General features: G+C 36.9%; 1 protein-coding gene across 3 annotated transcripts in view; it reads left to right on the forward strand.

Moving 5' to 3' along the window:
* The window catches only part of LOC150093740 (dynamin-1-like), a 321,001-nt gene that overhangs the window by 29,456 nt on the left and 265,467 nt on the right, over positions 1-26,078 (forward strand). For all 3 annotated transcript variants that reach the window (XM_090413070.1, XM_090413072.1, XM_090413071.1), the window contains exons 2-3: positions 6,511-6,682; positions 10,818-10,891. In XM_090413070.1, the coding sequence (XP_090269196.1) occupies positions 6,513-6,682; positions 10,818-10,891 (244 nt within the window). In that variant the 5' untranslated portion in view covers positions 6,511-6,512. The remainder of the gene's footprint in view (positions 1-6,510; positions 6,683-10,817; positions 10,892-26,078) is intronic.

The following is a 26,078-nucleotide window of genomic DNA, read 5'->3' on the forward strand; positions in this document are numbered from 1 at the left end:
CTGATTCCATTGTTGGATTGCTCTAAGCTAGAAGGATAAATAGAGTTGGAACAAAAGGAATGATGCAGTGGACAAAGAGGATGTTATGGAGGAAATACAATGAAAACTAAGTACTTATCGGCAGCATGTGGAATGTAAGAGTCATGCTAGAAAGAAAACATATGTAGTAGGAAGAAGTTGGCATATGATAGATGATCATCTGAGACAGCAAAGCAACATCCTAGAAAATACTTGACTTATTTGGCTAGTAGAAGAAAGGGTGAATATGGAAGAACTGACTTTAATTGATGGAGATGCCACACAGGTCACCTCTTCTGAGGATATAGTAGAAATATTCAAGAAATATATTGTTAGTGATTGGTAGAGGTGTAAGACAAGGATGCTGCCTATCACTGATGCTCTTCAATATATTTGCAGAAAAAAATTATAAAAGAGGCATTTGATAAAGAGAAAAGAGGAATCACTATTGGAGGAAGAACAATACAAAATATTGGATTTGCAGATGATCAAACAATATTAGCTAATACTGAAGATTAACTACAGCATTTAATGCAGAAATTTGAAAATGTATACAAAAAATATGGTATGAAAATTAACAAAAAGAAAACAAAAGTGATGAGAGTCTCCAGGAAACCAGGAAGTGTTAAGGTGATGATGAATGGAGAAAATGTAGAGCAAGTGAGACTATACAAATACCTTGGTAGTATAATACAAGAAAATGTAACATGGAATTATTATTACCCAAGACCTCATGGAGTCAAAGAATCATCTGGGAAGTCCTTTTATCACACACACACACATCTCATCATACCGTGTCTTAAACACACTCAAACTCCTTGCAGACACCACACTCTCAGGCAAGGCATTCCAATCATTCACAACTCTGCACGAAAAAAACCTGCCTCTCATTCCCCTACTCACACCCTCTTTATACAGGTTCCAGGGATGACCTCTGGTTCTCCCCTGATCTCGCACTATTCTCTGTAGAACTTCTCCACCATTGATCTTATAACAACCCCTTACCAACTCGTAGGTCTCTATCATATCTCCCCTCTTCCTTCTCTCCACCAGACTCTGCAAATTATATCTTCTCAATCTTTCCTCATACTCAACATTCCAGAGGTCAGAAACTACCTTAGTCAGTCGCCTTTGGACCCTTTCCAACATCTCTTCATCCTTCTGAAAACCCAGTGACCAAATCTGGGCACAATAGTCCATGTGTGGCTTAATCAAAGCCTTATACAATGGAACAAGAATCTCCCTACTTCTACATGTCAGTGTCCTCCGCATCATTCCCAGAAGTCTTTGTGTTGTCTTCACAATTTTGGCGATGTGTCCCCTAAATTTTAGATCCTTATCCACATCATCCCCCAGATCTCTTATTTCCCTCTACCTCCAACAATATATTCTCACCAAGCATAAATTCTGCATCCCATCTTTGTTTTCCACATTTTAAAACCTTACATTTTGCAACATTGAACTCGGATCCCCATTTGCTTGCCCAATTACTCAATTTATTAAAGTCTTCTTGCAAGGCCACAACATCTTCACTACTCTTTATGGTTCGTCCTAGCTTTGTATCATCTGCAAACAACTGAATATCTCTATCTAAATCTTCACCAATATCATTAATATACAAGTTAAATAGTAATGGCCCTAAAACAGACCCCTAAGACACTCCACTAGTGACTTTCCTTTTCCTGGATATTGCACCCCCCATACACAACTTGTTGATACCTATCAGATAGCCAGTCTCCAATCCAATGCACTAATCTAATATCCAACCCCATCTGCTCTAGTTTGACTGTCAACTTATCATGAGGTACTCTATCAAAAGCTTTTGCAAAATCCAAGTATATTACTGTGTATTCTTCTCCTCTGTCCAAGGAAGTAGTCACTTTATTGTAATAAGTAAGTAGATTACTAAAACATGACCTCCCTTTAGCAAATCCATGCTGTCCATCAAAGATTATACCATTGTATTCAACCCAACTCTGGATCCTAGTTCTCACAAGCTTCTCCAACAACTCAACCACAACACATGACACAGAGATAGGCCTATAGTTTGATGCTTGAGTTCGATCACCTCCTTTATGAAGTGGCACAATCTTGCCCTCCTTCCACTCTTTAGGAACTTGACCAAGTTAAAAAAATATGTCAATACAGGTATCAACTCTCTGGCACATTCCTTCGGAATATGCAGTGATAGATTATCAAGTCCCACAGCCTTATTTACATCTAGTTTACTCAACTCCCCAAACACCTCTTGCTCACTTACAGTCAGTCTCTTCTTCCCATCATCAACTGCTCTCAATCTCTCCATGAAGTCATATTCACAAGATTGAAAGATCTTTATGAACTGCTCATTAAGTATCTCCACCACACATTCTGCAACAGCTGTCTTTATACCATTTCCTCCAATCAGTGTCATCCTTCCATAATCATTCTTTCTTTTGCTGGCTACATATTGAAAGAACTCCCTAGGATTTTTTTTTTGGCTTCATTAGCTAACTGCTGTTCATACCTCTCTTTAGCTAGGAAATTAGCAAGGATAAATATGCATTTTATAGCAAGATAAATTTGTTTATTAATAAAATGAATAAAAATGTAAAGAAAAGGCTTATTAAGTGTTATATTTGAGTTTCACTTTATATGGGTCAGAAACATGGACAATTGGAAAGAAAGAAGCTAAAATGTTGGAGGCCTTTGAAATGTGGTTATGGAGAAGAATGGAGAAAATAAAGTGGACTGAAAAAATTACCAATGAAGAAGTATTACAAAGAGTTGAAGAAAAAAGATATTTACTTAAGACCATAAGAAAAAGAAAACAATTGGGTAGGACATGTATTAAAATGAGACAGCCTACTGAAAAGAATGATAGAAGGGAAAATTGATGGAAAGCAACTAAGAGGAAGGAGATGACTAATGAAGCTTGATGATATAATGGACACAAGAGGATATCAAGAAATGAAAGAGGAAACAAGAGACAGGGGAAATTGGAAGAAGAGAATTGCTGAGATACATTGGACCTGTCATGAGGCAGAATACTAATGATAATGATGATATTGTTAGTCTATTTCATGTTTAGAATTGGGAGTAGCATTAAATAAAATGAGGAAGGAAGAGAAGGGACTAGCAGTTCAGGATTGCAAAATGTTTGGAATTTTAATTAGGCTTGATGATAATAAGGCTTTGATGATAATAAGGCCTGAAGAGTGTAGGCGAGAAATATAGTATCACTACATAAGGGGATGGGAATCGAAGGCAATCTATAGACCAGTTTGTGTATTGCTGTGGTATAGAGAGAGAATAGAAACTTGGATTGATGAGCACAGAAATATTTTCAAAAAAAAAAAAAAATCATTGGTTTGTTAAGAGGAAGACTTGCTTCGATAACCTAGTTGTATTTTATAATTTAGTGACCAGTGTATTCAGTATAGGAAATGCTTATTGGGTGATTTTTCTAGTTTTGCAAAGGCATTTGATAGACTACTGCATGACCAACTATTGCTGAAGTTGATGGACAGTCATTTAGTAGACCGATTGTTACAGAATTTATTGAGTTATAGGAGTCAGAGAGTGATGTATGGAGTTGCAGTATCTCAAAACAGAGTGTTGCACGCAGCATACCACTGAGTTCTGTTCTGTGACTGCTGCTGTTTGACCTCCTTAGCTTACTTGAAGTGTTTACACCTCAATAGATACATGGATACAAAGTGCCCATTGAAATGGAAATGTCAAATATTTGTATAATAGTCATGCAAATAAGGAAGTGAAAAGTAGATTTTTTGCATGGTGAATGAGGGGAATGTGTTGATACAATGGATGGTAAATACTGCAATACTGAATGTTTTCAAGGCAAGGTGTGATGAGTCATTTGACTTCATGGAAGCCCATAAATCCTATCCAGTCCCCACAATCTTGTTACAAGCATTTTATGTTCATCATCTTCTGTTCTCCTGCTATTCCCTCACTCTCTTGAATTCAGTGTTGTATTCAATGTATTCAGTTGATCACACACACACACACACACATTTAGAAATAGTCCATTAAATATTTCCATCACACATTGTTAAAATAAGTATTATTGGGACTGCACTGTATTTCAAAAAAGCCTAAATTAATATGTACCTCAAACATTTGGGACTTCCTTTGTCCCAGTTATATTTTCCACTTTTGTAGGAACACCAGTTTGTGATAAAGAGTTGGGTATTGTTTTTTCCTTGAACACTGCCAAGAGTACATGACATTTTTAGACATACTGCATCCAACATTCCAAAGTTGGGTTTAAATCAGAATTTTGTGCTGGCCAGCAATATTTCCAATCATTTGCTTCAAACCATATACAAACTGGAATATGACATGGTGCAGTATCCTGTTGAAAGCATAGTATTGTTCAGGAAAACTGGCACAATGTAGGAAACATTGTATTATCCAGAAGTGTTGCGTATCCACCAGCATTTATCATTCCGTTCTACTGCCTGAGGTCTACATTCAGGAGAAAACTCCATACTACCATTATACCACTGACACTAAACTTTAGTTATGACAATGCACTCTCCATAGGACACAAGGCACTCTTAAAACATCTACACTCACCCACAGAAAAAAAATTCTAATCTAATGTTTTGGAAGATTGGCATACAGCTGGTTGTTTCCATCCTTTTTCATCATTTAGAAATGATCCCAAGGCTATTAATGATTTCATAAGTATCAGTAGAGGAAGTATGACAAACAGTTGCCACCAACTCATTAATTATCCTAAACCCTGCAGGTACATGCAACGACTAAAAATGGTGGAGCTCTGTGGTCAATGTTTTGAGTTGCAGAGTTAAAAATCCAAGCTTCCAGGAGGGGAAAACCCAAATTAGCCATGCCAAATATTGACTAACTCAGATGCTGACAGAAAAAAAAAAAGCCTGGAATAACTTCTAGTCAATAACTAGGATTTGACATATGACAGTTTTTCTTCTGGTTGTCTAATTCTATGGAGGCAAACACAGTATATCATTTGTCTGATTGGAAAGTTGGCAAAATAGGGGAAAGAGTAGTCACTGCATATCAGACATCTAATGTTTTACCAGTTATGATATTCTTCATGTCAGTGTAGTCTATACTATAGATTGCCAAGGTCAAAGTTTATATGCAGCTTGCATATAAATCAAGGCTGTTCTACTTCATCCTTCCTCTGTAGAAACCTAGTCTGCAGATTTTTGAGTCAATAGTATGATCCTACTAATGCTCCAAATCCTTTAGACTTTTTGAACTCCCGTAAGACCTGCTATGACTGCTGAGATTTCTATACTCTCATTCCAAGCAATTTTGGTTCCTGTATTAGCATTCCCAGTCTGGTCTGAGGTGGTACTTTCATGTTTCATTAGCCATTTTTTTCATTTTTTTGCCAACATAACAAACAAGTAAGCAATTGATATCCTGTGATGACTTCTTTTGAATTTTGCAAAACCTTTTTCTACATGCTGCATACTCTTTACTTACCCACAGATGGTTTCCAGGAATATGACCAGTGGTGAGCTATGAAAATTTTAACAAAGGGCTTGCATCGTCGAGCAAAAAAAAAAAAAAAAAAACCTAACTTAGCCCTTATAATACTTATATTGCGACTTTGTAGAGCTTCTGACAGATATCATGATTCCTATAGGATATCACTCATTAATGCTAGATCTTTTAAAAATTCCAAATTATGAAGTCGGTTTAAAAAGCCCTTACATTTATCGTTCGATGCAAAATGCTTGCATAAAGCTGGGTAATTTCTCCACAAAGCAAGAGCCATTTGTAAACTGCCCATCGTGGTCCAAACACACGGCCAATCTTTAAAATTTCGATACCAAGGTTTTTTGCAATCGTATTTAATTCTCGTTGATTTTTTTGGTGATTGAAGATAAAAAGCATGTAATTTATCCGTAAACATTTCAAAATGATTTATTTCTTTAATGTTTTTTATCGAATCGTCTAATGCTAAGTGTAAACGATGAGCACAGTGCCAAATCAGAACGTTCGGAAATTTTTGTAGAAGTTTGATTGCAACACCTGATTTGTTTCCTAACATTACACTAGCTCCATCAGAACAAAATGCAATGAAATGATTTTTTATATAGTTATCAGAAAATCCATATGAATTTAAAGTAGCAATTATAGTAGCATGCATACATTCCACGGTGGTATTTTCTAATTCTACAAGATTATTAAACAAGGGGCTCGCATATTTAAGAAAAATTTAACAAAGGGCTCGCGCAAACCCCTTATTGCTCACCACTAGATATGACAATGAGCATTTTATAACTATAGACTATTGTGGAATGACAGGAATATATTTAGTAGTATGTTTAATTCTAAAGTGAAACATAAAAACTTTCTAATGGTTTTTGTCTACTTTCTTAAAAGTTTTTTTAAGTTTCAGATTTTCTGAAACATTTAAACAGCTGTTAACATAAGACGTGACATGTGAAGTTGTGTATACTAATTGGATTTATCTTAATGTTTTTTGCAAAGCCATGTCTGGAACTAATGAATCAATGGGAAATGTTGTTTCACTTGTAAATAAACTTCAGGATTGTCTCCTGTCTTCAGGCCAGACAGCTCTGAACATAGATCTACCACAGATTGCTGTAGTAGGATGCCAAAGTGCTGGTAAAAGTAGCGTCCTAGAAAACATTGCTGGCAAGTTAGTATAATTATTTTTTTGTTCTTGCAGTTATTCATGCATTTCATAAACACTTAGCTACTAGTTCACTCATGCTGAAGTTTCTGGAAGAACCATTCTTGCATATACTGTAAGAATAAAGCAACTCATTTATTAACAAAAATTAAATATTTATATGCTCATGTTTTGTGAGTTCATGCTAGCATTATCTAAGTACTTGGAAGGTGTCTTAACTTTGTCTTTTAATTTTAATTTTTAATTTTAATTTTTGTTAAGACAAATTTAACTTTTAAATTTGTCTTAACAAAGACAAATTTAAAAAAAACCTACAGTACCATCAATTCTGTTGTAGTTATTAGGGTTCTGTAATACTTGAGCTGCTCCCACAAATAGTATTGGCTATTTAAAGTGTGATTTGTTTACCAGCTCGGCTTTCCTGCACCCTTTTCTAAGGCATGTCATGCCAGTCCACTTCTTTGGCTATCCATACCAAACCATAAGTTGGTGGTGAGAGGTGAAAGCTAGAAGCTCATTACTAGACCTTCAAGTTATCATTAGGCTCACTTACCCATGTATTTGCCATTTGGCCTCATGACTCATAGGCTCTAATCTGTTTACATTTCATTAATAATAAGGCAATCAGGTGGTTTCCTCTTGTTTTCAGTCTACCAAACCCATTCCCACCTTCATGCAACTTCACATCATGATCTTGCTCAGAAACTAGGAAATTTCAAAACTTTGGATTCCAGAGTGCAGCAGATTTCTTCCTCAGAACCAGCACTGCATCTGACATAACACACTTTGTTAACATCATTTGAACAAATGGATACAACAAAAATTGCCAAACTCCTTAAGAACACTCCCCATCTCCTCAATTAGATTATATATGTACCTCATATCTCTGTTTTACATCAGAAGCATATCTGTTAATTGGGCTGTCTCCTAAAATGAAACCAGGATTAGAACGTTTTTTTTTTTTTTTTTTTTTTTTTTTTTTATATCTCAGACATAAGAGGTCAAGGAACATATAAGTACAATGCCAATGTGGTACTAATATTTTGGACATGCAAAATATTGGATTCAGCATTATGTTAACCAAAAAAGTGGATTGGCCTGACATGTCTTAGAAAGAGATGCCATGGAGTATGAAGACTCATCACAGGAGACCCAAACAAACTATCCACACAGTATATCATACTCTTCTCCTTGAAACCATCAACAGACAAAGCACTCACAACTGACTCTGGCAATCCATTCCATTCATTCATTGACAACTCCCCAAGTGAGAAATCTAGTTCTCACACTCCTGCTAACTAACCATACCTTTACTCATCTTCCACAGATAACCTGAAACCTCTGCATTTGCTCTATAAGAGACCATTTAAGTAACTGAAATGTTTCTCTTGTATCTCCTCTTTTTTGCCTATCAACAAACTTCTGCAATCCACATACCATCGATCTATCCTCTCAGGACACATTCCGCAGACCACTCACTATCTTGGTGACTCACCTCTGAATCCTCTCCACCACCACCTCATCCCCCAAAGAAACCGAAAAGACCAGTAATCCAGATGGGGACATATCAAGGGCTTAAAAAGATGAATTTTTTTTTATCTCTATTTGTTAGTGTGTTCTTTAATAGCCAAGTAATCTTATGAGCTACCTTAGCAAACTTAGCAGTATGCTCTCTAAACTTTAACTCTCTATCTATTACCACCACCATCCTCAAATCTGTAGCTTCATCAATTTCTTGGAGTACAGTTCTGTCAACATGGTTCACAGCTTGTCATCGATTTATCCCATAATGCATAACTTTACATTTCTCCACATTAAACTGACACCCATTATCTTTAACCATACTGACAACCTATTTAAATCATCCTGCAAGCTTTCCACATCGCCTTCATTAACTATTACTCTACACAATTTTGCATCATCAGCAAACAACTGAATGCTTCCTTTCAGATTATTTCCCGTATCATTTGTATACAAATTAAACAGTAATAATACTACATAATAATAAACTCTGATATTGATTAAAAAATTATTATTTATATGTAATGCACATGTACATCACTGTAAATGTATATGGATATATGTGTACTTGTATGATAATAAAAAATTATTATTATATTTATTTTTATTGTTCATGACCTCCATGGAATCACAACTCATTATAGAAAGCCAATCTTAGACAACATAAAGTCTATCATACGACTCCTTAAATCTGTCTATTGTCTGCACATTTATCACTCTATCAGGCAACGAATTCCATTGTCCAATCATCCTTCATGCAAAATAGCTACTTATCACCCTGCTGTTCACCACCTCTTTTCACAACTTCCAGGGATAGCCCCTTGTTCTCAACAGTCTGCATCTGTGGTTTGAATGCCACCTCTCTATCCTCATAATGAACATTATACAATCCTCCATATAATTTTTGTTATCTACCTCTGTACTTTCTCCTTCCCTCTATCTCTCTGTCTCTTTCCAAGGTTAATTTATCCTTTTCAAATCATAGTAGCCAGTTCTGAGCACAATAATCCAGATGTGGTCTGATCAAAGCTTTGTACACATGAATCATCACTGCTCTTTTATCTCTACTGGAAAGCCCTTCTAAATATTGGAACAATCCTCTGGGTTATTTTCACCAACTATGCAATATGTTGCCTATACTCTCACCGCGAGATCACTTAAGCCTTTCACTTCATCATTCAGTTCTGCCAATAGAATATGCAGCCTCCCATCAGTGGGTCCCAAAGTTTAAGAACTTGTATTTAGTTCCATTAAACTGGCATTTCCATTCATTAGTACATCTGTCCAAGTTATTCGGATCCTCCTGAAGGACTACCACATTAGCACTATCATTTACTAATAACTCTTCCAAGCCTCACTCACATTATCTGCAAATAGCTAAATATCTTCCTGCAGACCAGTGATAATATCATTGATATAAAGATTAAAAACCAAAGAACTTAGTACATTTAACATATTTAACATGTTCCTATCCTATCCTATCCCAATTTATGCTCGTGAAAACCCACACTTCACTGTGTACCTAGCCATTTGAAACCGAAATCCTATTGAATAGGTTCACTAATCCTTATTTCAGGAGTGTCTTATGTCTGTAGATGTGTGTTCACAGGGCCAGTTTGCCTATTTTGAGGGCTGAAAAACCCAAGTTTCTGGGAGGAAAAAATTCCACCTAGATATGAGATCAGCTAACTCGCCATTTGATTGAAAACTCCTGATAAATTCTTCACGTCATAGACGGGACTCAAACCCAAGTCTTCCAACCAAAGGACTTGTCTAAACCAACCAAGCTACGGAGACTCTATTTAACATGTTAAGGGAATGTAATCTACATTTTTTATTCCTACAAAAGGAGTGTAAAGGAACTTATCAGACTAATACAGATCTTGTCACTTCACAGAGGTTGTGTATGCATCATCATCACAGTGAATATTAGCATAACAATGAACATTGAAAATAGCATTTATCTCACTTCTCAGTCTAGCTATATGCACATAATATTTTGCTTTTAGTTGATTAGTTCACATCTTGTAAACAACGGATTTTTGTTTTACAATTTACACTTGTAAAACTGCTTTTTTTTTTTTTTTATCAATGTTCATTAAGAACTCATACAATTGTGCCAGTCAAAATTATGCAGCATTATGGATTATTATCCAATCCAGTGATTCATCATGGACCCCCACGATGAGTCATTGATCTCCATAGTGATACACATGTAATGATAAAAATACTAATAATTATATATCCATTTCATAATTTTGTGACTTAAGAAAAACTGCTTATATTCCATTTTTAACTGAAAGAATCTGGAAGATTTTTTTTTCCTGGTACTTAGTTGGTAGGCATGCTTAAAATATATGGCCAGTGTTAATTTGTATATTATTTGTATAGTATATGAAACTGGTCAAGAATTTGCAGCTAATAAAATGTTCTCTTTAGTAGTTACAGTCTACATACTGGAATTTACATGAATTATACTATCCAAAACAACAGACGTCTCAAATTATATACATTTCATTACATGAAGTAAAATATTTAAAATTATTATTATTGTAACAAAATTGTAAATCTTGATTACTAAAGTTCATCTTTAATGATTTCCCTTTGTGTACTCTTTCAGGGAATTTTTGCCAAGAGGTTCAGGGGTTGTTACAAAATGTCCCATCATAATTCAGTTAGTGCCAGCACATGAAGGTAAGTGGAAGTGAAAAATGTATGTTTGTTCTATTTTTATTAGTTGGGTGCAGATAGGTAAAATGAAAGAGTTGATCATTTTAGCTGATACAAATGAATCAAGAGGTAATAAATATTATTATTATACAAGAACCTCCATGGAGTCCAAACATTCATTGCAGGAGACCTAATCTATTCACACAATCTATCATACCTCTTCTTAAACCCATTAATAGACAAAGCACTCACAACTGACTCTGGTCCCATTTCACTCATTCACCACTCTCCAAGTCCATGCGGTTAGCCTAGTGGCTTTGCGCTTCGCAGCCATATGCCTGGGGAAGAAGTGTCCTAGGTTCGATTCCCGTTGACGATGTGAGGAGCTTAAGGATCTTCCTCAGCCATAGCCAAGTTAGCGGTCTTGGGTGTGGACAGTAAGGTTTTTCCCCCAGTTTATCCTGGGGTTTTTCATCCCACAAGCAGACAAACCAGCCCCGTGAACACATGGATTACAGTCAGGAATACTGACCCACCCATAGGCCTGATTCATCAGTTATGCCGGTTTCAAGCCTGGATAAAATTTGGAGGGACTAAGATGGTGCCGTACCTCCCGTAAAAGGGACTCACGGCCGCTGTATCATCATACGAAATTTATTCATTTACTTTTTTTTTCATTTATTTACTTATTTATTTTATTTATTTATTACTCTCCAAGCAAAAAATCTTGTTGTAATAACACCCCTACTAACCACACCTTTATTTAACTTCTAGGAATGACACCTTGTTTTAGTCCTTCTAGCCATCCTATAAAACCCTTTAAGCAATTTACATGTTTATATCATATCCCCTCTCTCTCTCTCTCCTATCAGCAAACTTCTGGAATCCACACATCTTCAATTTATCCTCATAGAGAACATTCCACAGGCAACTTGCAATCTTGGTCACCCACCTCTGAATTCTCTCCACTGCTTCCTCATCCCCAAGAAACCTAGGGGGGACCAGACTTAAGCACAGAAATCCAGATGTTGGCGTATCAAGGCCTTATAAACAGGAATGACAACTTCCTTATCTCTACTTGTTAATGTGTTCTTCAATAGCCAAGTAATCTTATGGGCTACCTTAGCAATATGTCCTCTGAACTTTAATTCTCTGCCTACCAGTACCCCTAAATTTCTAGCTTCATTTATTTCCTGGAGTACAGTGCCATCAATGTGATACACGGCTTGTAATCTATTTATCCCAAAATGTATAACATTACATTTCTTGACATTAAACTCGCAAACCCATTTACATTTGCCCATACTGAGAGCCTATTTAAATTGTTTCAGTAAGGAAATACTGTGAGTAGACATATTACTATTATAATAACAGAATTAACTCGCGTAAATTATTTTTTATTCGTAGAATTTTCATCTGAGTATCACAGGCTTGTTAAATTTCCTAAATTTATTTAATTATTTTTTTTAATTTAAATTTTTATTTTTTAATTTTTATTTATTATTTTTTAATTATTTTAATAATTTAAATTTAATTATTTAATTATTCAATTATAATAATTTTTTAAAAAATTATTAAATTTTTAAATTTTATTATTAAATTATTAAAATAATATTAATAATTTTTTAAAAAATTATTAATATTACTTTTTTATAATTAAATATATATATGTGTGTATACAATTATATGTTAGGAAAGATTTGCTGCTTTATAAAGTATTATCTCCCACAAGGAGTAAGATGTAGACCATCGGATCTATTTAGGTTAGGGGAGTGAAGTAATGTTTCACATGTTTCTTTGTATAGCTGTTCCATTAGGAACAGATTTTTATGAATGACTTTTGTCTTATTCCACTTAATATCTGGTGTTGATGGTATGTTCTGCAATTCCAGACTGTTCGGGTTCAAGGTACTGGATATATGACTGGTGTTCTTTTAACCGGACCTGAGCAGATTTTCCTGTTTGTCCGAAATATGATAACCCACACGTGCAGGGAATCTGGTAGACACTTGGATAGCTGAGATGTGGCAGCTTGTCCTTTGGAACATTAGGAATGTGGAGATTTTTCTGAAACGATCGAAAAGCCACACAGATATTTAGTGGTTTTAGCACCTTAGCTATGCATTCACTAACCCTTGTATATAGGGGATAGGTATTATTATTATTATTATTATTATTTTGACACCTCCAGGGAGTCCACAGACTCATCGAGGGAGAGTGTGCCGACAGCATCGAACGATTGGCCCCCTTCCAACTACTAACCGCGCTCAAACTTACTTAACTGAGCCATTAGTAGCAGAGGCTCTACCAATCGACCAACCTTTGCCGGCAAGGTATACGTGTAGGTTCTTCTGTACTTGAAGAGGATGCTGGAGCATGACTACTTAAAGAGCTCTTTTTATGAAGGACTTCTTATAGCATATCTTTGACAACATTACACTCAGACCTAACATTTGGTTCAGATATGTGGACGACATTTTTGCCATATGGAAGGGCACTTCAGAAGAATTACAACAGTTTCTCTCAAAAATTAATGCGCTTCATCCAAGAATCCAGTTCACCCTAGAAGTAGAAGTAAATAACCAGTTAGCCTTTCTAGACCTCTTGATTCTTCGCCAACCAGATGGTTATCTACAATTCACAGTCTATAAGAAAGAGACTCATACAGGCCAGTACATACATGCTGAATCACATCACCATCCCAGTCAAAAGGCACGTTCTATGAAAACACTAGTTCATAGAGCCCACTCCTTTTGTTCTTCAGAAGAACTTTTACAAAAATAATTACAGTATATTAATTCCTCCTTCATATCCAATGGCTATAAGAAGTCCTTCATAAAAAGAGCTTTAAATAGTCATTCTCCAGCATCCTCTTCAAGCACAGAAGAACCTACACATATAGCTATTCCCTTTTTACAAGGGGTTAGTGAATGCATAGCTAAGGTGCTAAAGCCACTAAATATCTGTGTGGCTTTTCGATCCGTCAGAAAAATCTCCACATTCCTAATGTCTCCAAAGGACAAGCTCCCACATCTCAGCTATCCAGGTGTCTCCCAGATTCCCTGCTCATGTGGGTTATCATATTTCGGACGAACAGGAAAATCTGCTCAGGTTCAGTTAGAAGAACACCAGTCATATATCCAGTTCCTTGAACCTGAACAGTCTGGAATTGCAGAACATACCATGAACACCGGACATTAAGTGGAACAAGACAAAAGTTATTCACAAAAGTCTGTTCCTAATGGAATGGCTATACAAAGAAACATTACTTCACTCCCCTAACCTAAACAGATCCGATGGTCTATGTCTTACTCCTTGTGGGAGATAGTACTTTATAAAGCAGCAAATCTTTCTAACATATAATTGTATACACATATATATATATATTTAATTATAAAATAAAAAAATTAATTATTATAATTGAATAATTAAATAATTATTAAATTAAGGGGATATTAAATCCCACATTGTTTTAAAACCGAATAAGAAACTCAAAGATTGGAATCAGAGAGTTTCATGCCGAATATAGTAAACTATAAAAGTATCGGCGATTACTAGCCTGAGCTAATGCAAGTAGTCCTAGTACAATCTCAGGCTGCTACGTACTAGGACTACTTGCATTAGCTCACGCTAGTAATCGCCGATACTTTTATAGTTTACTATATTCGGCATGAAACTCTCTGATTCCAATCTTTGAGTTTCTTATTCGATTTTAAAACAATGTGTGATTTAATATCCCCTTAATTTAATAATGTTTATATCACCGAAATGAAACCTATTGGCTCTTTATATTTAAGTAACTTAATGGTTGCACCTTTTTGACAACTCGTATAGCAGAGTATATAAGTTCTTTTCGCTATACCATTTGGTATCTATTTGGTCTAGCTACTCACTGATGAAGTCTCAATAAAGGCTGAAACTGGTCTCGGTTGTGACCTCCCACCATAATGTTATAACAGCATACATTTCCTAGGAAATGTGTTTTTACATTATGGAAAATACCAAGAATAGCGATCAGAACTTTACTACCTTTGCTGCGAGTTGCCCGAGATTGTACTACGTACTAGGACTACTTGCATTAGCTCATGCTAGTAATCGCCGATATTTTTATAGTTTACTATATTCGGCATGAAACTCTCTGATTCCAATCTTTGAGTTTTTTATTTGGTTTTAAAACAATGTGGGATTTAATATCCCCTTAATTTAATAATTTTTATATCACCGAAATGAAGCCTATTGGCTCTTTATATTTAAATAATTATTATTTATTAATTGAATAACTAAATAATTAAATTTAAATAATAAAAAAAATAAAATAAATTGAGGAAATTTAACCTTGGCTACTTAGGTGGCGCTTTGTGAATATAACCGTTATTGTTTAATTAGCCTTGTACCTGTACTGATGATACCTGTGATACTCAGGTGAAAATTCTACGAATAAAGAATAATTTACGTGAGTTAATTCTGTTATTATAATAGTTAATAATTTAAATTGTTCTCCATGTTCTTTACATCACCTTGATTAATTGTTACTATACCAAATTTCGCATCATCAGCAAACTACTGAATATTTCCTTTTAGGTTATTTCCTATATCATTTATGTACAAATTAAACAGCAACGGTCCCAGCACTAAATCTTTAGGAACACTACTTGTTACCTGTTTCCACCTTGATTCTGCTTCTCCATATACCAATTTCTGATATCTGTCCAGCTGCCACCCTCTTATCCACTTAACCAGTGTCATATCCATCTCCATTAGTTCTAATTTGCGTAACAGAGTTCCATGTGGGATTCTGTCAAATTCCTTTGCAAAATCCAACAAAATCGTTGTCTAGCCATTTCCTTTATCCAACTCAGCTGTTACTCTATTATAAAAAGGATTGAATTTGGAATTCTAGTAGAGCTGAGACTTAAATTAAACATTTCCAGTTCCCATTCACATTCTCCAAAACACTAGCTGATATCCCATCTAATCCCACAGCTCTATTTACATTGAGACTCTGCAATATTCTAAGAACCTCCAATTCATCCACCTCTGTTTTCACATTAGTGTCTGTGACCTTTCTTGCCTGAAAACCTTGTACTGTTCATGAATTTGCTGGTCACCTTTCTCTTTATATACCCTCTACAGCATTTTCTTCTTCTGCAGCAATGGCTTAATGATATTACCCATCCATCTAACCCTTACCTGATTAATCCTCCTTACCATAAGTATACAATTTAATACTGCTTCCTCTAGATGACCCTTAACTATATCTGATGCACTACTAACATCCTTACCCTACAGTATTTTATGCCATGGTACAGATTTATGCTTCTTCCTAAGCATGTCATAATCACCTGCCTTGTAGTTTCACAAATACCCCTTCTTGATAGAATGTTCCTCATGTTTTACAATCTCCCAAGTCAAGTGTCAATGGGAGAATAGTGTGCGTGCTGCCTCGTTTTGACAATTACGAGTTAAGTAGACGAGCAATGATAATGAATGATATGATTGCAAGAATGTGCAGAAAAAGAGGTCTGGAGTTTGTTGATGTTTGGAGTGTGTTTGAAGGAAAAAGGCAGTTGTATGCTAGAGATGGACTGCATCTTAACATGGAAGGACATAAGTGATTGAAGGAGTTATTGTTTTCTGAACAGGTTGAAGTTATTGGGCAGGGAAACTAATATTGAAAAGGTTGAGTGTAAGAGAGAGAAACTTTAGCACTGATTGTGTATTTATTGATCCTTATAGGCAGAATAAATTGCAGAAGAGAGGGGATAAAAATCGGCATAGGACTACGGTAGTTAGTGACTTATATATCAGTTCCAAAGCCGGTACAAGATCTAGAGGGAATCTGCAATTTTTGTATACCAATGCTAGAAGTATTCGAAATAAGAGAGAAGAATTTTTGGCATTAGTCAGTGAAATCTCACCAAAAGTTGTAGGCATTAGTGAAACTTGGCTGTCAGCAGAAGATGTGGTCACTGGAATTGAATGTGATGGGTACAGTATTTTCAGGGAGGATAGAGAAGATAGAACAGGAGGAGGAGTACTGTTGATGATAGCTGATGTGTTGCAGCCAAAGAAAGTAGTATATCATGATGATAGACATGTGAATGAGAGTTCATTTCAGGCAGTCTGGTGCGAAATAGTGACCAACGCAACCAAATATAGAGTTGGATGCTGCTATAGGCCAGGGAGTACGGGGGAAGATATTGAATTCATGCATCAGCAACTTAGTGCAATGAGTGAAGGCTTAGTGATTATTATGGGGGATTTTAATTATGGTGATATCAATTGGAAGGAGGAAATATCACGTAGCAAAAAGGAAATGGAGTTCATACATCTTCTACGAGATAATTACTTGAAACAGCACATAACTGAAGGGACACGTGGTGTGAGAGTGTTGGACCTGGTTATTGGTTCAGAGGTTATATGCATAAGTAAGGTGTCCTCGTTACCTCCAGTTGGTGAAAGCGATCATGTGGTATTGACTTGGGAGGTTGCAAAATCTGTGGATTTTTCTATTAAGAAGGGGTATGTACGGAACTACAGGTTAGGCAATTATAACAAGCTTCGGAGTGAGCTTGCAGCCATCCCATGGCAAAACATATTGCAAGGGAAAGATGTTAGCAGTGCTTGGGATAAAATCAGCGGGTATCTGAGGAAAGCAATATCAGATTGTGTCCCTATGGTCAGGAGGTCAAACAAGGCAGGCATTAGATGGATGAGCAGTAGTATCAAGCTTGATCTGCAAAAAAAGAAAATGTTATGGAGAATTTACAAGGAGAAGGGCGATCAGGACACCCATGAGCAGTACAAGGCTCAAGCTAGGAAGGTTACCAGCATAGTAAGAAAAGCTAAATCAGATTATGAGAAGACCTTAGCGAAAGAGATCAAGGGTAATCCCAAAGAGTTCTTCCGCTATGTGGCAAGTAAGAGGAAGAATGACTTCGGAAGGATAACCTTAGTGGGTGCTGATGGTATTGAGGTGACAAAATCAGATGTAATAGTCGAGTTACTGAGTGATCACTTCTCAAAAGTCTATCACCCAAGTGAGGATATCTCTATACCTATAGCAATACCTAATGTGAGAATTGAAGCTAAAGAATCAGAGGTATTAAATATATTGCAAAACTTAAATGCAAACACTGCGGTAGGCTTAGATGGAATATCAGCTCGGGTGTTGCGTGAATGTGCAAATGAATTGTCAACCCCTCTTACCTGGATATTTAATTTAAGTTTGAACTCTGGTATTGTCCCTAGGGAGTGGAAGTTAGGCAAAGTGGTTCCTTTGCATAAGGGTGGCCCTAAAACTGCGGTATTGAATTACAGACCAATCACCATCTCAGGAGTAGTGGTAAAAGTATTGGAAAAGTTGGTTAAAGACAAAATTCAAGAATGGGTGGATCAGGATATAATACTCTATAGAGGCCAACATGGTTTTGTTAAAGGTAGATCCTGCCTTAGCAATCTATTAACTATTCATAATAGAATAACATCCGAGTTGGACAAAGGAACTGGCTACACAGTGGTACTTTTGGATTTTGCTAAGGCTTTTGACAGGATACCCCATAGAACACTGTTACGCAAATTGAAGCAGATGGGAATGGATATTAAATTGGTGATATGGATAGGAGAATGGCTCAGGGAGAGATACCATAAGGTGGTGTATGGAGGAGCCAAGTCCAGAATGAGGCAGGTGACCAGTGGTGTACCTCAGGGCTCTGTGCTTGGGCCAATGTTGTTTAATTTGTATATAAATGATATAGGAAACGGCTTAAAGGGAGATATTCAGTTGTTTGCTGATGATGCAAAGTTGTGTAGTGCAATAAAAAATCAAGCTGATGTTGAAAGTTTGCAGGAGGATTTAAATAAGCTGGTAAAATGGGCAAAAGAAAATGGATGTCAGTTCAATGTGGAAAAGTGTAAAGTCATGCATTTTGGGATTAAAAGATTACCAGCTGTGTACTACATCGATGGAAAGGTACTCCAAGAGATTGATGAGGCTAGGGACTTAGGGGTATTGGTAGATAGGGAGATGAAGTTCAGAGGACACATTGCTAAGGTGTCCAAGATTGCACATAGGATTACTTGGTTGTTGAGGAACACACTGACATCCAGAGATAAAGAGGTTATTATTCCCCTTTATAAAGCATTGATACTTCCACATTTGGATTACTGTGCTCAGGTCTGGTCACCTGGATTCCTTGGAGATGAGGAGGCTGTGGAGAGGGTTCAGAGAAGAGTGACCAAGTTGGTGAGTGATATAAAAAATGCTCCCTACATTGATAGATTGAGAGCTTGTGGATTGCAGAGATTGGTTGATAGGCGAAGAAGAGGGGATATGATAGAAACATTCAAATTACTAAAAGGTTTTTATAGGATTGATGCAGGGGAAATGTTTCAGCTGTGTGATAGTGATGGAAGAACAAGAGGTCATCTCTGGAAATTAAAGAAGAGTGTGGTTAACAAAGGTGTCAGAACAAGGTTTTTTGCCTGGAGGGTGGTGAATGAGTGGAATTCATTGCCTGACTTAGTTGTGAGCTCTTCATCTGTGGATGAGTTCAAGAAGAGATATGACAGATATTGTTTTGCTAGTTTGGGTCTCCCGCGATGAGTCTACTGACTCCATGGAGATACCCGTAATAATAATAATAATAATAATAATAAAAAGACTGCATGGTCCTGTTCAGCAACTGGTAGCAGTAGCAATGTTGTCACCTTTGTTATTGATAGCTTTTCTAATCCTTTGATCAGGTCCAATAGTCTCTCAAACTCTATTCCCCTCCATCACATGTTGCCTTAAGTAATTTTCTCTCAACAGGTGTATAAATTCTCTTTCCTACCTGCCATGTGATGTTTCTTTCTTCCAGTCTATATCTTCAAAGTTGAAGCCCTTCACTGAACCTGTACTCATTGTACTAATTTGACAATGCATGTCTTCCAGATCATCTGTGGAACTCCCTGTCCTATAGCAATAACCAACTGTATGTTTTATTTTACTGGCCTTAATGTCGCACCAGATTGCTTCAAACTAACAGCCATCCTTCCACCTGTGTCCAGTTCTTTTTTGGTTACAATTCATCTGCTATCATCAGCAGTATCCCTTCCCACATCCTATGTTCTCTATCTTCCCTGAAAATACTAAACCCTTTACATGTAACTACATCATCTGCTGTTAGCCAAGTCTCACTAATGCCTATAACCTTTGGTCAGGTTGAACTAACCAAGGCCCAAAACTATTCCCTGTTGTTCCTGATACTTCTGGCATTAGTATATAGAAACTGCGGCATCCCTTTAGTCCCCCCTCCACCTTTACTTTCTGAATTGACTACCCTATTCATTATTTTTGCTTGAGAGACTAGATTCCTCACTGTCATTCTCACACTCACTCACTTCCTGGGTGCTTCACACAAAAATTGCTTAAGTTTCCATGAATTTGCACTTCAGCATGCTCAGTGAACAAAGCTTTCTCTCTCTCTCAACACCTAACATCAAAACCATTCAGATGCAGTGCATCAGCATTGGACAAATGCTTCTTTCCATCAAACAAAAGCCACAGATCCACAAATTCTAGATCATTCCTCTTGCACAATTTACGTATAGACTCATTGGCTATCAGTGCCCTCTTCCTCAGATAGAATATTTCTCACTTCTAAAATAATTTGTACCAACCAAGACAATCGTTTCTTTCAACTTACCTTTTTGCATCCAGATGGTGTGGCTAATATCGTGAAATTTTGCACCCGGGAAACACAATTTTGTCATACTTTAAGTACTCCCCTGATCACTGCGTCTCCATACATGCTTTTTTCTTAACTTGTTTTTCTTGTTTGCTTGGTCAGTCTTCCTGCTACTCTCTCTCTTGCTGCTTCTGCATTTTTCAATTTCATGCTTTGTCCTATGAAGGATAACATTTAAGCATGTTAGTTCTTTATTAATATCCATTTCGTTCTCCTCTATTTCCATGGCCACATGTTCGACATTATTAACATAATTTTCCATCTTATCATTGGTATTTGTTGTTCTCGACACCAAACAGACACTCAATTTTAAAATACTTAATGCATACTCTCTCTCTCTCTCTCCAGTTTCAATTTCCTTCTCCGTATTCTTTAATTTTTGTGCTTTTAGATACTAAATTCTCTAAAAGCATGAAAATCTACACAAATATACTATAATACTCTAATTTTCTGAGAAAAAAACACACAATAACACAGATAAAAATCGCTAAGTTTACATAAGTTCTAAATTACGTGTGAACTGATGTGATATGAGAAAAGACATGAAAGTTATTAAAAGTGATAGAGTAAAGATGGTGAGTCTGTTGCCACAGTATGACAGAGAAAAGATGAGAAGAGCTATTATTCCAAATGAGTGAATGGATAAGTTGTCCAGGAAGTCATCACTTATCATAAGCAGTACTCCATTACCATGTTTTCCCTTCCTATTCTGACGAAAAATGCTGTAACCTGCTACTTCTATTCCTGTTATATATCATCTTCCATTAACCACATCTCAGAGATCCCAATAATCTTTGGCCAGGCTGATGCTATCAACGCCACCAATTCATCTCCTTTATTCTAGATACTCCTGGTATTACTATAAAGTATAAAAATGTCACTGCTTCTATACCTATCATTATCCCCTCCAGACTCCAGTGGACTCAGTGTTACCTGATGTCATCCCTTCCCAAGCACCCATTCCCACAAGAGGCCACCCCTGCTCCCATCCACCCTGGGAATTCTAGTTTTCCTGCATTGACACACTGACTCGTTTAGTAAACAGCAGTCTCTGCAGATGCCTACATCCTTCCTCATTCAAATGCAAGCGGTCTCTTGCATACAGCTCCTTTCTGTCCTCAAATGCCCCCCCCCCCCTCCAAGCATCCACATATTCCAATCCTCTGTTTTGACACATTCTGGCTATTATGCTATTCATTATTACTGCTCTTCTGCTAAGCTCGTCTCTATCATACCTGGGCAACACACACACACACTATCTTTCCTCTCTGCATTTTCTTTTTCACAACCTCAAGCATGAATCTCAGATATCTCGCCATCCGATTTACACTGCCTCTCAAGTCATTCATGCCCACCATCACAATAATCTCATCCACGCTTTCACTCCGCTTAATTGCATAGCCACACTTTCTATTGTTCCTCCAGGCAAACACTCCTCTGGCATCCTATCTTGCACACCACAGATCATAGTCTCCATACATCACACCTCTTACCACTCTGTTCCTTGATTGCTCACCTGCATCCCTCACACTCTCTCTCTCTCTCCTCTAACCCTTTCTCTCTGTGTTCCCCTATTTACCTGCTGTCCTGGCATCACTCTATCCCTGGTTGCGTTAGAAGATAGAAATATAAGATCTGATAATTAGAGTCTTGATAGGTAACAGATTGATTTGGAGGAAAATTGTAGATAGGAAGTTAGTAATGATGTAAGTTTTTCATGTAGGTACTATCATATCCTATACACCCCTTGAGGGTACATATCAGGAATTTGATGATAATGATAATTATTATGCCCGACTTCCATCGAGTCATAATACTTATAATTGGATGTCTACCTTGGACAATGCAAAGTTTATTGTACTACTCTTTAAGCTCATCCACTGTTTGCATTCTCACCACCCTCAGAGGAAATATTTTGTGTGATAGAATGAAGAGAGGAACAAAGACAAGGGGTCATCTGTGGAAGTTTCTTACTCTGTTGCTTACTAATGTTGCCCTTGTCTTTGTTTCTTCTGCTCATTCTACAATACAAAAAGTCTCTCCAGTATCAAACAGGTAAATACCTTTCAAAAGCCTAAATCCCTCAAGTATATCCCCTTGTCCTGCATCTTCTATCCACCAAACTCTGTAGTTTGCATGTCTGTCCTCAAAACTAACTTTGTACAGTCCTGATATGATTTCATTATTTGCCTCCACACACTCTCCAGTTTACTTCATCCATTTCAAATCCTGATGACCAGATATTAGCACAGTAATCCAGATGTAGTCTGATCAGATCTTCATGCAATTATTATTATTATTATTATTACGTGACACCTCCAAGGAGTCCAAAGACTCCTTAAGGGAGGGTGCCTACTGTACTAATCTCCATCTCCGCTAACTACAGCAAACCAACACCAATCTATACCAATGCCATCTACTGCCCACCACCACCACTATTATTTTCACAAACAATCACAAACATGTATACCCGCAGCCTTTTGGCTGGAGAGAGGATACGCTAGCTGCTTGGCCAACCAGGTCCTTGCATGTCACAACCTTGCAATATGTTTTTTGGAATTTCAGATTTACATCTATCATCATGTCAAGATCATTTCTTCTAGTATAACACCACAAACTGAATACGAAGCATCTCAGTTTTCCAAACCGTACATTTAGTGGCATTCAACTTACCCCCATTCATTTGTCCACCTTTCTATCTTATCCAAATTCTCTTGAAGAGCTACAACATCAGCACTGTTATTAATAACTCTCCCAAATTTTGCATCATCTGCAAACAGTTGATGTTGAATATTTTGCTCTCTCTCTGTAACCCATTAACAATATCATTGACATAAAGACTAAACAGTAATGATCTGAGTATTGAACCCTGTGGAACTCTACTTGTAACCATCCTACTCGCTGATACTACTCCCCATATATAACTCTCTGATATATATCAGAAAGCCAGTTACAAATTCAGTTCATTAATGTGATATTCAAAACCATATGTTGAGACTTAAAACCAAATTGTTTTGTGGCACTTTGTCCAGTGCTTTTGCAAAATTCAAGAAAATGACAGTGCATGCCTTACTCTCATCCATTGCTCTTTTTCCTCTGTTAGAAAAGGCAACCAGATAACAAAAACAAGAATACCTCTTTAGAAATCCATGATGGCTTGTATATAATACTGCTCTCATCTGTCCAGCCTGTATATGAGTGCTTACCAATTTTTCCAAAATGTTAACAATCACAGAAGAATACCAAACTAGGCTATAGCTTGATACCTCCATTCTACCACCACACTTAAGGAATGGCACTATCTTACCCTCTGTACACTCCTCAAGAACTTCTCCATTGCAAGACTTTCATTAAACAGCCAGGTTAATGGCATAGTCAGTTTATAAATTAAATTAAAGATGCCAAGAAATTATATTCTTGGTTTCATCCTTTATCCAAGTGTAAGCAAACAAAGTTTGCGCTATCCCAATATCATTAATATATAAACTGAACAACAATGACCCTGGTAAAGAACCCTGCAGTAACTTCATGACTGGGCTACTTGTATATAGAGGCTGATGACTTTACATCAATTGATTTAGTATCCCATAATGCAGTGCACATATCCTTGTGTACATGTATAAGTGCTGTGCATTATGGGAAGGGCCATTCCATAAGGATGTGTGCTGTGCATTATTGGAAGGGCCATTCCATAAGGATGTGTGCTTATCTAGAGTGCTGTATTGAGATCAGTATTAGTATCAGTATCAGTATCAGTATTAAGAATACATCCTTCTCTTTCACTTCTAATCCTTCACCATTCTTTATCACTCTAGGAATAAAGTCTATTTGACCAGGATGAAATAAATTAATAAACTGATTATTAAATCAGTCACCTATGTTATCTGATTTGGTCACTCGACTACTGTGCCCTCCAACAAGGTAATCTATCCACAATCATTCATCCTCCTGCTGGCCATGTAGTGAAAAACCTGATGGATTGGAGTGCTAGACTCCTCTTATATTATAATATTTCTCTCCTTACTATATTAGTCACCTCATAGACTGAGCATTATATTCCTCATTCAGCTGTTTTCCACCTCTCTCTCTCTCTCTTTACTTTTCCCATTAACTCTTCATTATTATTATTATTAACATTGACCTCCATGGAGTTAGATTCTCATGGGAGGTACACACTATCACACAAAACTCATCCAACTGTGCCTTAACCTGGTTCAAGAGCTCTATATTCACAACACATTCATACAATGCATTCCACTCACCAACCACTCTACTCCCACCTTTGCTCATACCCTCCTTATACAGTTTCCAGGGATGGCCTCTTCTTCTTCCTCTACTCCCCCCCTTCCTATTCTTTTCATCCATGTCAACCTGATAACAACCCTGACTAACTTGTCTCAATCATAACCCCTCTTCCTCCTATTCATAAGGCTTTATAATTTACATTTTTTCAATCTCTCTTACATACTCCACATTCCAACCCCTGATCACCTTCTGAATCTTCTCTGAACCCTGATCACCATGAAACCTGGTGACCAGATCTGTGCAAAATAATCCATATGAGACCAAATCAAGTCATTATATGATGGAATCATAACCTCTATTTTTGCATGTCAGAGTCCTTTGCATCATTGCCATTATCCAAAGTGATGACTTCACAATTTGTGCAATGTGGTCCCTGAATTTCAGGTCCTTGTCCACCACCACTCCCAGATCTCTAATCTCCTCTACCTCTTTTAAAGTTTCTCAACCAAGTGTATACTTTGCATACCATTGCTGCTTACCAGATTTCAAAACATCACTTTTTTGCAACATTGAACTGATAGTTCCACTTACCTGCCCATTCATTTAATATATTCACGTCCTCCTGTAAGGCCATAACACCTACTTGATTCTGCATGGTTCTCCCCAATTTTGCATCATTTGCAAACAGTTGCATATCACCAGTTAAACCTATCCCAATATCATTAATATATAAACTGAACAACAATGACCCCCGTAAAGAACCCTGCAGTACACCACTAGTGACTTTCCTCTTTCGAGATACTGCACCCCTACATGCAACTTTCTTATACCTGTCTGACAGCCAGTCAACGATCCAACTAAGAAGTCTGTTATCCAATCCCATCCATTTCAACTTATTTAACATCTTTTGTGGCAGTCTATCAAAAGATTTTCTAAAATCTAAGTATACCACTGTATATGCATCTCCCTTGTCCAATACATTTGTTATAGCACATTAGTAAGTTGGTAAAACATGATCTCATTTAACAAGCGCGTGCTGACAAACACAGGGAATACTACTGTTATCAATCCATTTCTGTATCTTAGTTCTCACTAATCTCTCTCTCTCTCTCTCTCTCTCTCCAATACCTTAACCACAACTCTGGATATACAGATTGGCCTATATTTTGTATAGTCTAATCACCACATTTATGCAGTAGAAGAATTTTACCTTCTTTTCACTCTTTTGGGACCAG

This window comes from Typopeltis vanoorti, chromosome 23 (genome assembly GCF_054136105.1).
Source record: "Typopeltis vanoorti isolate ZY-2024b chromosome 23, IOZ_Tvanoo_1.0, whole genome shotgun sequence".
Classification (NCBI taxonomy): domain Eukaryota; kingdom Metazoa; phylum Arthropoda; class Arachnida; order Uropygi; family Thelyphonidae; genus Typopeltis; species Typopeltis vanoorti.